Below are 14,931 nucleotides of genomic sequence, written 5' to 3' on the forward strand. Positions count from 1 at the left end.
GGTCAATTATATGACCAATTCGTGTTCAAAGTAATTCAAAGAAAATATAAAATTAGATTTAGAGGACCATAACATGAACACAAGTCACAGGTATTGACACTGTTTCAATATTCTATTCAATGGGTAACGAAACTTTCTCTGTTAGTATTCTAATAACCCAAGGAATGTCATAGCAAGGCTGTGTAATTGCCACTTTCGAATCAGGGAAAAATTCTTGGATAAATATTTACTTAACCCAAAATTATGTAACGTTTGACAGTCTCGATATAAATCCATAAAAATAAGCTCATGGTAAGTATTAGGATAGGTACCTTTGTTTTCAACCGACTTCTCAAACAGGGGGAGGTTCTCTACTCAATTTTTATTTCTTTCGTGTTTGTTATAGGATTTCTCGAAGTAGCCTGTACCAATTCATATCCATTTCAAAGGGTGTGCTACTGTGCTTACTGTTGAGTTTCAGTGAGTCAGTATCTGATAATAAAAACTCAGAGCAATGAGAGAAACTCTCGAAAATAGCACGTATCGGATTAAAACTTATATTCGTATATGTATATCAGTTGAGTCTGTATGATCGACAAAGTTTGAACCTTACCTGGAGATGACGACAGAAAGTCAAGGGTATGTAGTAACTACGGTGGGGTTGGTCTTCTTTCATTTGTACAGACGAGTTATTAACACCGAAATATATTATGACTGCCGTAATATATCAGGCTTGAAAATGAAGGTAAAATACAGTTTAGGAAGATTCTTAACTACCTATTGGTAGCAGCTACAATGGATTGTTCAGTAATTACTATCACGTGTGAGTGTGTGTGTTTCCTTATTTGAATAGAACTGTTTACTGTGTACGCTTACACCTGTTAAGCAACGCCTAGCAGGATCAGTCCTTCAACGTGTGACCATCTACGTATGTTCCGAGTTCGGTGTTCCTCTGTGTTAAAGTAAACTTACCTTTACGCTTATAGTATTTAAGATTCGTTTTAGATGTTTGTTTATGTAAAAATGTGTAAATTTGTTGTTTGAGTGAAACACACCCGAATAAAAAACCTACTCCAAAAGATCCCAGTTAGGTAGTACATCTATTGACATGCCATCAACTAGATCGCCTAGCCTTCATGAAGCATGAGGAGAAATTTTTAAGGGAAAACAATAGGAGACTTTAGCGTAACCTTTGGCGGACAGAACCGTATCTTGCGAAAAAAGTATGATGTATTGAATGTTTCGAATACTAAATGACAAAATTGCGGAATTTTCCCTTTCCCGCAACCCTGACTTAAGTTTTTGAATGATCAGAGAAACTGCCAAGTGGCACAGATCCTGTACATTCGGAATACTAAATTAGATATCGTCAAAATTCTTTGACCTTGTCAGAATGTTGCCACGGTCGAGCTCAGCTAGTGAACACCGCTTACTAATTACTAATATCAGTGTCGATTGACCTTCGGAATCTGTACTTAACGGCAAAAAATCTATTGCTTAATAGATCTCGGATTATGAATGGTTATTCTGGGTTAAGATCTAAATAATTACATTACATCCGTATGGAACATAATTCTACGTTTGATGTATTTACAGCCCCGGCAATGGGTTATTTAGAGTCTTGCTGAGTTTCCTAACACAAAGTCGAAAAGGGCGAAAATCCTCCTAGATAGACTTCCCTCCAACTGGGGTCGGTGGAGGGGGTGTGCCGGACTCTTACCGGCTAAAAACCCACCCAGTGTTGCCTCCAATTACCTACCTTTTGTCGAGGGTACGGGTATCGCCAAAGCATTCTGCCGCACTCCCGACAGGTATTGGCCCACTAGATGTTCAAAGGCGGGCCCCGTTACCCTCTGTGGCCGTCACCCAGCGGCCACAGCAAACACAGGCCTGTTCCTGATCGGGCGACAGACGCCCCTAGTCTGTCGCCCGCAGGCTGCGCCCTATGGTGGCCGGAGATCAGCCACCCTGCGACGTCCCCCACGTCTGCTGCGGGCGGGGAGAGAGGTAGCAGTTTCTCTCTACCTCTCCGCCGCCTCCTTTAAAACCATCACATCCTCACAAAAGGAGGCGACGACGTTCCACCCTTCTTCGCTGCTGACCATGCAGGATACGACGGCCGACAGCGAAAGATTTCACGCAGCATCTACTGCTGCCGCTAGGTCACGGCGCTGCGTTGCCCATGCTGGGCACTCAACCAAATTGTGCAGCGCCGAGTATTCGCTGCAGATGCCACAGTGGTGGCATTCAGGCGTGGGCTCCCGGCCTATGCGACGCAGGAACTTTCCGAAACACCCATGTCCGGTAAGAACTTGCGTGAGCCGGAAGCTGAGGGCGCCTTGGCGTCTGTCTAGCCACTCCTTCAGTATGGGCTACCGTTTGGATTTTTAGATTCTACTTAATTATAGCTACATAATTATAATATTGGTAACAGTTAAAGATCATGCTTGTGTCTTATTTTATTTCCCATCTGTACCGAAGGTTTACAGTGAAATAATGACATATATCCAAAATTCATTAATGCTTCCTTGTGGCTGATTTAAGCTTTGAAGACTTTTGCCTGAAAGCCATTGCCATTGCTCATGCGTTCCGAGGCAGGGATGATAGTTTCAACAAAATAATTTGAACAGTGAATTCCAACTGGATTATTATAATAAACTGCTACAGTCGTTGAAGTAACCCTGTGCATCAATCATCAATCAGCAACTTTGATAACTTGTGACATGTATGTATTTACGCGCTATATAAATATGCTGAGCTAATATAATATATTACGATACTTGGTAGTAGGCGTTGTTCATCTATAAACGAGTATGTAAGTAGAACAAATTACTGCCATTGCCTTTATTTAAATGAGTTTGTACCTACCTAAGTGCTTTTATGAAACGTAGAGGTAACTTAGCTCAGAGTGCATATAGCAATATTTTACCTATATCAATCGATACGGACCTCTTTTATATCCATGTCAGTTTATTGTACGATCTATTTATTTACATTCGATTTTCTTGTGGCGAGATCTCGCGTGTGATTCCCGATTCTGTAAGAAGTCACTTTGTGGGTTCTAGAAAACAAAAAAGCAGCCCATAGTCTGGAAGTTGACTGTGCTGTACCTCCGTGCCTGGGAGAGTACCTACGTAAAGCCGGCCATGCTAGAATGCTGCTCAATAACAGTCGTTGCTAATTCCACGTTAGAGGCTTCAGACGGATTTGAGAAACTATGACACTAGGGTTTGTTAGGAGATTTAACCTGCAACCCACTCGATAAGAAGATACCGTAGCTTGACTCAGACGGGTTCCGATGTTCATTACACATACTTACCTACATGCATATATAACAGCAACTTTATTTTCATTGTGACTTATTGCATTTACCGTTCAGTTATCCATTTGAAAAATAAAATAAATAGACGCAGTTCGGCCATAGCGGTATTCTATCTCTGCATGATACAAACTGATTCAACAACGGTCGAAAAGTGCATACGTTAGTTTATTATTTTTACCTTTGTAGGTATTACTCTTGATTTATAGTAATTGTATATTATTTCATAAACAAGTAAATTGATCATGGTTTACACTTACTACAAATAGGTATAAAAACTACCAACAGAGGTGCTCAAATAGGGCTTTATCAAATATTGCTAAATTGAATTTCTATAAACGACAACAAGAAGTAGCTATTAGTCAACATGCCTTTAATTAACTAAATACCACCTACTAATAAACTGTTACTTAATGGTTTGTAAGAAAATACAAAATTGGCGCTTTGTACATCAAAGGTCTTAGCAATTTTAGTGGAATTCAATTTGAGTTACATTAACGGAAATCAAGTGATCATAAGCATGATTGAATAAAGTTTTAATCGATTGGTGCACGCGTCATGGTTACTTTCGCCACCTTTCGTTGTCAGGGCCAAGCGAACTGCAAACAGGCATTGAATCGCTTCTAGTTCGCGTATACGAGTAGCATTCATCAGCGCGCCACCAGCCGAGGTCGGCTTTATCATCGCCTTCGTGAATCTTGCTCTTACAAACCATTGTAGTTAATAACAAACTTTCATTCGTTTTCAACGTCAACAAGCCACGGAGAGAACAGACATACCTACCTATTTCTAAATTAAACATTTATAAGTTAGTGCCACAATAAACGGACGGCAAGAGACGTGCTATTGTTAAAGTACCTTTATTGTGTGTTTACGGATGATCGGTGTGTGATTTCGTCATTAAGGAGCGAGGCGCCCACCGTTTCGAACAGCTGTTTCACCCGAGCAGTATGCCTTCGGGTTCCGAGACCGGGGCCGCCGCAAACGGTTCCGCGGTCAAAGCCTCGCACTCCACGAATAACATTCCAACTTACTTGCAAAGGATCCGCCAAAAACATCCGAAACTGCTGCCATTAGGTACTTCACCAGCGTATGATATAGTCATGTTTGGTACAGCTTAACACACTATTAAATTAATATTTATTTATACACACACACGTTTGTTGGCGCGAGCTTGGAACGAGACACACGCGGAAAATTAAATACGTTTTAGAAAGTAATAAAAAGTTTTTGGCGTTAGTTACTAGGGAAGGCGAAGGGAAGTATTAACTAAATAGTGCACTTATAATGTCACATTCTGGTGATGTGTTATGCACTCTGCCTTCCCCGTACTGTTGCAAAGCATAAAGGAGGGGCGCGCGAGAGCACCGTCCACAGAGTAACGTCAACTGTGACTGATGAATGATACCTTGCTTGCCATGTTGTTCAAGTTACTCGCTCGCTGTTTGCTCATGCGTGATAAACGCGGCGCGACTGCGCGGGCGCAGCGCCTCTCGCAGGTTCTATACCAGCCTTGCTCGCCTTCATCGCAGTCGCCGCTAGATGGCGTTAGGAGTACCTGCATGTAGCCTCAACAAGAGTGAATGCAATATGCATTTCATTAACTTGAGCGGAACACATACCAACTCAATTATAGCCTCAAAGGTTTCAGTTAACGTAAGTCAAACCACAACGAAATACACGGTACCAATGTCTTTTGTCCGAAACAAAGAAACTAACAACGCTTACGTACTTATTACTCACTGGTATATTTAGTTAAGTGGCGAATGGCTTTAGACACTGAATGTATTCAATATGGCCGAGAACAGGTATCGTACATTACTAAAAACCACTATGCTCAAATAAGCACCGCCTCGTATGATTTGATCTGTCAGCTTTTTAAATAAAACGAAGGAAGGACCCTCAATAAACGCCGATAGTGTTTTGAGAGTTTGATATAATTACCTACAATAATGAAAATTTAATTTATAATTATTGGAAATCATGAAATGACCTCTCCGCCTACCTTTTACCTATATATTTGCAGGATAAAAAGATAGTAGGCAGGAACAAAAAAAAAATCAATTGAGCATATAAAGTAGTTGCTTTTTTAACTGACTTCCCAAAAAAGAAAGAGGTTCTCAATTCTACGGAATCATTTTTAGTGTTTTATAAGGTGTAGGTACTTCCCAGGTGGTCCCATAGTCATCAGGTCTTGATCTGATGATGAAAACCCTGAGAAATCGTAACTTTCGAAAGTTGTATAGTATAGGTATGCATAGATTAAAAACTTAACTGGGGCCCGATTCTCTTAATTTTACTTAAGCGACATACGATTCACATTCGACTGCGATCCAATCACGCCTCGATTACGCTTGAAGAATATGTGGCATTCCGCTATTTTTTTCTTTGAAATAAACGTTTTTATTGTTTTCTGTCATTCAATAATGAATCATTTTGTCTGCAAATGATTTACGATTGCAATATGATTTGAGAGAGAGTAATATTCTAGAGCAAACTACCGTAGGTATAGACCAAAATCATTAAAATAGCAAACCAATAGCAAACCAGTCGAATTTCGTTGGAATACGATTGGTCTTATATTAGTAGCAGAATGCCCGATATGGTTAAAACTGCTATTGCGATCATATTGCGATTCGATTTCTATTCAATTTTGACATTATTAACTTAGAAGAATCGGGCCCCTGGTGCTTAGCTGGTGGATATACGAAGTGGTATTCGGTCGTATAGTGCTATTAGTTTATTTTTATCGAGGGTATTATTAGTTAGTTAAATTTTTTTATGGCGTCTTTGTCGTATACAATACAGCGGACAAGCGTTATCAATGGTTTAATGTTGCTATACTTTTTAGGGTATTCATTTTCTTGATGTGATATAGATGATGAGCGTTTTATAACGCATCAATAAAGTACTCGGATTAAACATTCGGAGCATTGGAATAAAAACGGGGTCAAAATTGATGTCACACATGTCCTTTTTCAAGATTCCTCATGTTCAGGTCCTCTTAGGTGAATTTTGTACAGATAGTAGTAGCCTGATGATTTGTAAGTGATGAATAACTTAGTATAGTTACCGGCACGGATATTGAGCTCTCGGCGGAAGAGTGGGGATCGATTTGCGCAGGTGAAGGTCAGGGCTCAATATCCGTGCCGATAACTATAATAAATGTTTAAGATGGTGATTTCTTTCTTAAATGATATGATCTAAGCAGGGGCCCGATTCTACTAATTTTACTTAAGCGACATACGATTCACGTTCGACTCGGTTCGACTGAGATCCAATCCCGACTCGATTACGATTGAAGCGTATGTGGCATTCCGCTATTTTGTCTTTGAAATATACGTTTTTATCCTTTTCTGTCATTCAATAATGAATCATTTTGTCTGCAAATGATTTACGATTGCAAAATGATTGTACAGCAAACTACCGTATAGACCAAAATCACCATAATAGCGGACCAATCGCAAACCAATCGAATGTCATTGGAATACGATTGGTCTATATTAGTAGCAGAATGCCCGATAAGGTTAAAACTGCTATTGCGATCATATTGCGATTCGATTTCTATTCGATTTTGACAATATTAACTTAGGAGAGTCGGGCCCCAGGAACAACTCTGGTGAGTAGGATGATTATGAGCTCATGAAAGTCCATGAAATGTGCTGATATTCAGGTAGTCGTGTGCATAGGTTTCGGTTTTCCCGGGAACTACATTAATCTTTCTTAAAAGCACAATATTTTTACACTACAATTTACCTAGTGTAGCACTGAGTGAGTCTAGAAATATGTATATCCATGTTTTGAGATGGAAAACCTTTTAACAGCCATAGCTAATAGGTTTATCAGGATTCATTTAAATTAAAACTAAAAATTAAGGTACCTATTTTAATGTAAGCTACTAGACCATCATTTTGATTAGTATTTAAGTAGGTATGTTTTATCTATCTATCTCTCACGACGGGAATACCTACCTATTGGTAAGACTTTGGGGCCCGATTCTCCTAAGTTAATAATGTCAGAATCGAATAGAAATTGAATCGCAATATGATCGCAATAGCAGTTTTAAACATGTCGGGCATTCTTCTGGTATTCCAACGACATTCGATTGGTATTTTGGTGTTTTTGGTCTATACGGTAGTTTGCTCTACAATCATATTGCAATCGTAAATCATTTGCAGACAAAATGATTCATTAATGTTATTGTATTCAGCATACCTACTTGTGTCTGACAGCTCATATCACAAGTTGGGTGATCACTGATCACACTTGCGTTTAAAGCGTTTGTAGGTAGCACACACAATTAGGAGGAGTCGATTTGTTGGACATTCTTTGACAGCGTGACCTATCTCTCCGCAGAGGAAGGAGGGAATTTCTAGAGTTCAGGAGAAATATCAGCTTCTCATCGAGTGATTTGATGTAAGCAACATATTTCTTAATGGATACGTAGGTAGGTACGTTTGGGAAAGCACAATAAAAGACATAGTTCACATAGAATTTTCTTAAATGTATTTTTGTTACAACTTTTTAATCCTTACCCGCGGGTTTCAATCGACCTAACTGCCTATACAAAACTAATTAAGTTGTAACACTACAAAAAATATGAAATATTTACTATTTACTCAAAGTGAATGTTAGGAAAATTAGGCTTTACATTGTTCAAAATAGAAATTCAATCAAACAGCTAGTCCGTTGACTGAACGTCGCCATTCAATCTCAATCTATAACGTATATAATTGAATAGCGTAGTAGTGGTACTTTTTTTTACAAACAGGCTGCGACTCAGGCACAAACATTTTTGGACTTGCAATGAATATAGATACAGGATACATTTTTTACAATCAAATAATGACAATTTCAATAATGTAATTTCTTTTACATTAAAAATTTAATTGTAACCAACCTGGTTATTTGAGTGCATAAAATGTACATAGACCTCAAAATGTTAATTTTAAATATCTGTATTTTTCTATCTATACAGACGCAGTCTGCTAAGTTAATAATTTCAAAATTGAATAGAAATTGAATCGCAATAGCAGTTTTAACCTTAGCGGGCATTCTGCTACTAATATAAGACCAATCGTATTCCAATGACATTCGATTGGTTTGCGATTGGTCTGCCATTTGGTCTATTCGGTAGTTTGCTCTACAATCATATTGCAATCGTAAATAATTTGCAAACAATATGATTCATTATTGAATCACAGAAACTGATAAAAACGTTTATTTAATAGAAAGAATAGCGGAAAGCTTCAACGATTGTAATGAGATTGAAAATCTATTATTGAAATCCATTAACCCCACAGTCAAACAGACAGTCAACAGATTATGGTAGATAGATGTGCTGTCGACATTCTGTGCAAATAATTATTCTATTCTGAATGTAAATATGTTCTGTTATAGATTAATTATAGAGTCTCACGACATGAAGACTTCTAATAAAAAGGGGTGATTCATATGAAATGAGAAGGTCAGCGATTAATGATAATCAACATTTTACTTTCACTTCAAGGTTAATATACCCTACGAGACCGTGGAGTACTTATTTACTTGCGAGCTTTACAACATGCAACAAAAATCAGTTTTACATAACAGTTTTCAATTTATTTATTGAAATAATAACGGTACCTTAAGATACACTTTAAAATGATCCTTCCAAACTCAAGCTATATAGTAAATAAATTCAAAAAACATGATTGGAAACAATAACAAAGAATTGATACGTACATACTCCCACTCTGCCAATACATCCCCCTTTGCCAAAACATTTCTACGTCAGAACACAAATACAACACAACATCTAGTTATTTAGGTTTCAAGGCAGAACAGAAATGCAACTATCTATACATATACAAATCTGTTAAAAAACTGTGTCTGTAAGTTGTTTAAATTAAAATTAATAGGTTGAATAGCAATAACATGCAATAAATTAAATTGATTGAATTAATCATCCATCATAATCATATCATAATGAATAATTTATCTAAATCAGACAATAAAAATGAATGTGGGTAAGTATAGTAGTAGTAGTATTAAGCCTGGGCAACACATAAGCTCTTATTTATTTTGGAAAACGGGCTCCGAGAATCAACAAGATCCGCGTTCGAAGTCGCGGGCAGAAGCTAGTTATCATAATAATCTGTGCCTTCTATAACAAGAAATATAGAACAAGGGAAAGGGAGCTCCGGTCATACCGCTTCTTCCCTTTTCGACTACTACTACTTTTCAACTTTTTATATCTATACAGTGATCCTAAGATCATAACATTCACTTTGTAACATTATCAAAAGTTTATCTTTTCGTTAACTTTACTGGAGGCAATATCATCACATTATGTTACTGGCGTATTGAATATTTAAACTATTGTTATGACATTAAGTGCAACATCTCATTGAAAGGTTATCTCAGTTTAAATGACCGTATAATTATGAATACAAAATGAAAGGAATTAATGTACAACTAACATAAGTAGGGGCATTAAATTTTGGCTCTCGAGAAAGGAAGCAGAAATAACAATTTTGTATAAAAATACGTATCAAACTCTTCGAACAATAAGCTCTGGAAGAAAATGCATTAAAATTCTCAGAATGTGAGGGTTGTTTCGAGCACTTGTTGATTTCAAGTACGGACTTCTTCAATATTTAAACTCTCGCATCTTGATAATCTACATGTATTTCATCCCTAACCTAACATGAAGTACAAATAACCTATACATAACTAGCTGCCATGCCATATGAAACATTAAATGGTCATAATAACAATCAAATACATTTCATTTAAGACGAAATGTTTCCAGTTATCTAATCCACGATTACGACCAAAATATTTCGAATGGTTGCGAGACTTATCATGTGAGTTCGTGCAGGCGATGTATCGGAGAAACATTTGCATCACAAGTTACGTTACAGACCCAGAGCTCTAGGCTATCAGACTTAAATCATAGTACAAAGGCTGATTTTTATGGTCCCGCACCCTACGACTGGGTATGATAGATTTTGTGGCCCGCACATTCAGCCCAGTTTTCCCATCTCTTTTTAGTCCGTGTAATCTGGGCCGCGGCCCAGGGGAGAGTTCCCCCTAACCCGAATTTATAACACTAGTCTTGCTACACAATGTAGGATGCGCGGACACAAAAAATCAGCCTTTATGCTATAAGGGATCTCTGATAGCCCTGAGCTCTTTAACTATTATTGTTATATTACATTGTAGCATTTTTGCCATTAATGCTGACTGCTACAGTTATCTATCAATATCCTAACTAAAAAGATGTTCTGTGGCCCGCTCTAGTTCCCAGTTAAACGTAGATAGTGCGACTCTCGCTTGATCTTCTTCGACGCCCATATCTAGTAACACTTGAACTTTCTGATTGAACTCCCAAATGACCGTAGGGCCTCCAGCATACGAATTGGTCCAGTGTCTGGCTGTTAAGTTGAACAGGTGTATGTCTTCTCTATATTGTTTGGCCACGACGGCGTCTTGTGGGTCTTTAGGCTCAGCGGCAGCCAAAAGCGCCTGAATGGACAGCAATACCGTACGCAGTGTCAGGGCAGCCGCCCATTGATCTTTTAGTATATCTAAACAAATAGCACCCGTTACTGATGACACATTGGGGTGCCAAATCTTCGTCATAAAGCGAATCTGGAAAAAAAAATTAAATGATTAATTTTTTAGCATGGCTGTCAGAACTTGAATTAATACTCACACGGTTTTGATTATTAAGTAATAACGTAAAGTCGGAAAAGAGACCATGTATTGCATAACCAAACTATGTACACAGTAATCAGTATTACCTTGGGCGGATTAAATGGGTAAGTCTCAGGCACTTTTATCTCTAAAAGGAATGTTCCACCTTCGTATGGTGTGTCTGGTGGGCCGGCTATCTCGCCTTGGAGTTCTGTCCAGCTGTCGTTAATCAGCTCCAATTTAATGGTACCGCCTGCGACCTGTAACAATTAAAACAGAGTAAATAGAAAATACATATCACAAAATCCTCAGTAACAATTGCAATGGCCTGTACACAAAGCAAGTCGCATTCAGGACACTATGTTATCGGCATTTTAAACGTTATTCAAATAAATACATTGAAACAAAGTGCTAATATTATAAACGAAGAGGCACATGGCATATGCTCAGAGTAATAGGAACGATTCAAGCATATTATCGTCTGATGAGAGCTTCCATAGTAACATCGCCATCATTGTAAGTATTGGAACTACTACGGAATATCGAAGGCCAAAAGACTAATGTATACCACATCCCGACCGTGATTGTCGGTCGTGAGATTTGTCGGTCACGTTGGCTATTGTCTCTAAGGACATCAGCCAGCCAGACGTCATATAGAACACAAGCATTTAGTCAGATATATTGTTGCGGTTATTTCCTGATATCAACGAATAACCGTTGTCAAGAATCAAAAAAAGAAGTCAGAGTCTGCAGGCCTGTTGACTGTGTTTATGTTGCTACTAGCGCCATATATTGGAGCCATGTCATAAGTTTTATTTTGTTTCAATTTTTTTTTTGTAGACTAAGTTATTGACTTAGATTATGATTTATGACGGTTGTTTAACGCTCAGCATTGTCAAAGTCCAACTCATTTATTGACATTAAGCTTATCTTGGGTCTACAGGGGCGATTATGGATTGCGTGAACCGATTTTTTTATATTTTTCTTTTTTTTAGGAAAATACTTTCACAATAATGATAAAAATAAATTTAAAAAACACTGGAAAATACTAAACTTAATTCAGAAATTATTTTGTACAGTTTTTCAAAAACTGTTTAACCAAGTTCCAAATAATTGTCTACATTTGAGATTTTTTAAACATATTGTTCAAAAGAGGCTGGAACACATTATTTTCAAATTTCAGAGGGAATATTTCCAAAAATATAACATTACCAAAAAAATTATAAAGGAAACCCCTGCTTTTGTTAAAATACCTTTCTTTTATATTGGTACCAAATTTCAGCCCCATAATGCGAAAATGGACAGAAAGACATGGCGAAACTACAAGGGTTCCCAGTTTACTATGGAACTCTCAAAACACAAATCAACAGTCTGAGTAAGTTACATGAGCGAGTGACTTTAATAATCTGACAGCAACTGTAGGTCAATTGCACAGCCAATAGAAAACTATTAAGTGTCATTTGCTTCGAATCAAGGTCATTGCTTCTTACTATAGGTTGATTTAGATCAGCATGATGAAATTATATTGTTATGTTCTTTTTTTTTTCTTCTCTGTCGAGAGTGTTGAAGATCCTTGTGCACGGGCCGGAGCCGAGTGAGCAAGGAGAAAATTAAATCGAAAATGTGGATGAGAGAGTTGTGGATGTTTAAAACTTTCGGGTGATATTATGATTTCATACTTAAAGTCAATCTTCAATTCAGTTCAATACTTCAACTGAATATTTAACAAAAACAAAGAAGACAAAGGTCATATGATTGGTTGCCAAAAACCCTGACTAAGCATATTTATTTGGTAAACAGGATATTTTTTGTTTGTTTTTAATTACACAAGGAAATTTATTTCAGGCATTTTTTTTTATATCGGTCATATAATTATGAAACTTCTCATCCTTCATCAAACTCCTTATTTGTGGACCATCATAAATTCCGGCTTTCAGTTTCTCTATACTCAAATTATAGGATTTATTAAATATGTATTGAGCATTTTTGTTCAGAGCTTTTACAAATTGTTTCATGAGCCCAAGTTTGATGTGCAAAGGTGGTAGCACCTTTATTAAGGTAAGATGGTAGATACCTAACAAGTTTGGGTAAATCCATTTGGACCGATTTTTTTTTGTTAATTCCGTTTATATCAACCACGCAAAATATACGAGCTAATGATTCGAGGGTTCTCGCCAGATCATCAGTGTTTGGTACTTGAAATGGGGTCTTTTCTTATTTTTCCATAACCTTAAAGGCTCGACGCATGTTTTACATACCATTATAGACACCTAGTAGGTACCTGTTGCAGGTGTCCAAAGAAAATCCAGAGTGCTTAAAATACACCCGTTTTAAGAACTCCAACACACTTAGTCTTCAATCTTTATGGGCCTTACTACAAAAACTTTAAACCCTGTTTTACACTTGTCTAATAAAATTTTGGCTGCAAAATGAACCATATGTCAACGTCATAATTTGACATTTTTTTAGACAAGGCATAAACTGACGTTTAAAAGTTTTTGTGGTAAGACGGTAAATGTATATTCATAACAAATATTACAGAAATAGTATCATTTTTACAGTTATTTCGCAACATAGAAATAGTAAAAAATATATACTTTTAAACAAAAAGCTCTGTTTTATGAAATTTAAGTATAACTAGTTCGAAAATACAGTCAATAGCTGTATCTCAAAAACTAAAGCTGTTAGAAAAAAAATGTGGGTAGATTTGAAATCAGCGACCTTGAATTAGTAAAAAACAGTCATAAAACTTCATGCAACAAAAAAAAAGTCTTATTTTGTTCCCTTGTGTTATTAATGGCATTAACACAAATGCTCTACTTTATCATGGTTGTTTTGGATACTGTCATATATTTCAAGGCCAATATCTTTGATCCTTTTTTTGTTTACGGGTTGCCTACAGATGGTTACAGGCTACTATTTATCTGGGTGCATGAAGTAGTTCCAACAGCATGCAGGTGAATCTGTTTGACAGACACTTTACTGGATGCTGTAGGAAATCCCCAAGCTCACGCATATTCCACTATGGGTAGCATGGAAGGCAATGTCAGAGATTAACTGAATTAAGAATCAATTCTAAATGTAAACAACATATCATTTCTTATCTCTAGGAATATGTGGTTCAGTTGTGTAAACATATACAAATTCACTATACTAGTATGTTTCTTATTCGAATTTATATCGCAATAGCAACATTAGCGAGGCGCAATATGTGCGTCAAAAAGTAAAAGTAAGTGAATGTTTTGGTTATGTTTTTCCAATTAATTAGAATTTTGCAAAGCACAACAGCTACAGTTGATTGCGTTACAACGTTAGTTTTTAAAATTATTGTGATAATTGTATTTAGGGTAGTTGGCTAAGCCAACGTAAGAATAGTTAGGGGGCGACCAACAACAACTATACGTAAAACATGCTGAATCACTCACAACACATAGTGAAATTGAGATATTCAATAACAATAAAATTGTCAATTACAATTCAGTTGAATCGCATTACTTTTAAGCGCACTTTGTACTGGGACAGATCGATGTTCTCTGAAAATATGACATTTAAGAAAAGTGCAAGTAACTGCTCCCGTCTTTCTGTTTTTAACAATACACGTAAAACAAATAGCTCTTTCCTCACCTCTTCACTTTTCATGACCTCCTTGAATTCTCTTTTAATGCGTTTAGCTGCTATATTTGCCATTTTACAATTTTAAATAAAATTATGGTTAATTTATTTGAAGACGAACAAATATTGAATGAAAGCAAGCAGATATGAATTTTATGTTGCCAGTTGATACTTTTTATACCAAACCTTCCTTAGTGGTAGAAATTACATTTCAACATGAAGTATCATTCCTTCTTCTAACTTGGGTTCTTACGGCTGCCAAGTTCAATTGTCTGACCTAGAATATCTATATAAAATTCTACGAGCGAGCAAAAATATTAATATTATCAAATATTATTAAA

At 36.9% G+C, this 14,931-nt stretch overlaps 2 protein-coding genes across 3 annotated transcripts in view; both read right to left on the reverse strand.

Moving 5' to 3' along the window:
- The window catches only part of LOC124645041 (bestrophin-4), a 45,484-nt gene extending 40,734 nt beyond the window's left edge, over positions 1 to 4,750 (reverse strand). Inside the window, exon 1 of one of the 2 annotated variants that reach the window (XM_047184775.1) lies at positions 4,333 to 4,750. In XM_047184775.1, the coding sequence (XP_047040731.1) occupies positions 4,333 to 4,403 (71 nt within the window). In that variant the 5' untranslated portion in view covers positions 4,404 to 4,750. The remainder of the gene's footprint in view (positions 1 to 4,332) is intronic. The other variant, XM_047184776.1, reaches the window with a different exon arrangement.
- A 3,031-nt stretch (positions 4,751 to 7,781) lies between these two features.
- LOC124644970 (ubiquitin-conjugating enzyme E2-22 kDa) lies at positions 7,782 to 14,751 on the reverse strand. The gene is made up of 3 exons (XM_047184667.1): positions 14,603 to 14,751; positions 11,086 to 11,238; positions 7,782 to 10,933 (listed from the first exon to the last, which is right to left on the reverse strand). The coding sequence occupies exons 1-3, from the start codon at positions 14,663 to 14,665 to the stop codon at positions 10,550 to 10,552; spliced, it is 600 nt and encodes a 199-aa protein (XP_047040623.1). The 5' UTR covers positions 14,666 to 14,751; the 3' UTR covers positions 7,782 to 10,549.
- Positions 14,752 to 14,931: the final 180 nt, after the last annotated feature.

Source organism: Helicoverpa zea, chromosome 31 (genome assembly GCF_022581195.2).
Source record: "Helicoverpa zea isolate HzStark_Cry1AcR chromosome 31, ilHelZeax1.1, whole genome shotgun sequence".
NCBI classification, from domain to species: Eukaryota; Metazoa; Arthropoda; class Insecta; order Lepidoptera; family Noctuidae; genus Helicoverpa; species Helicoverpa zea.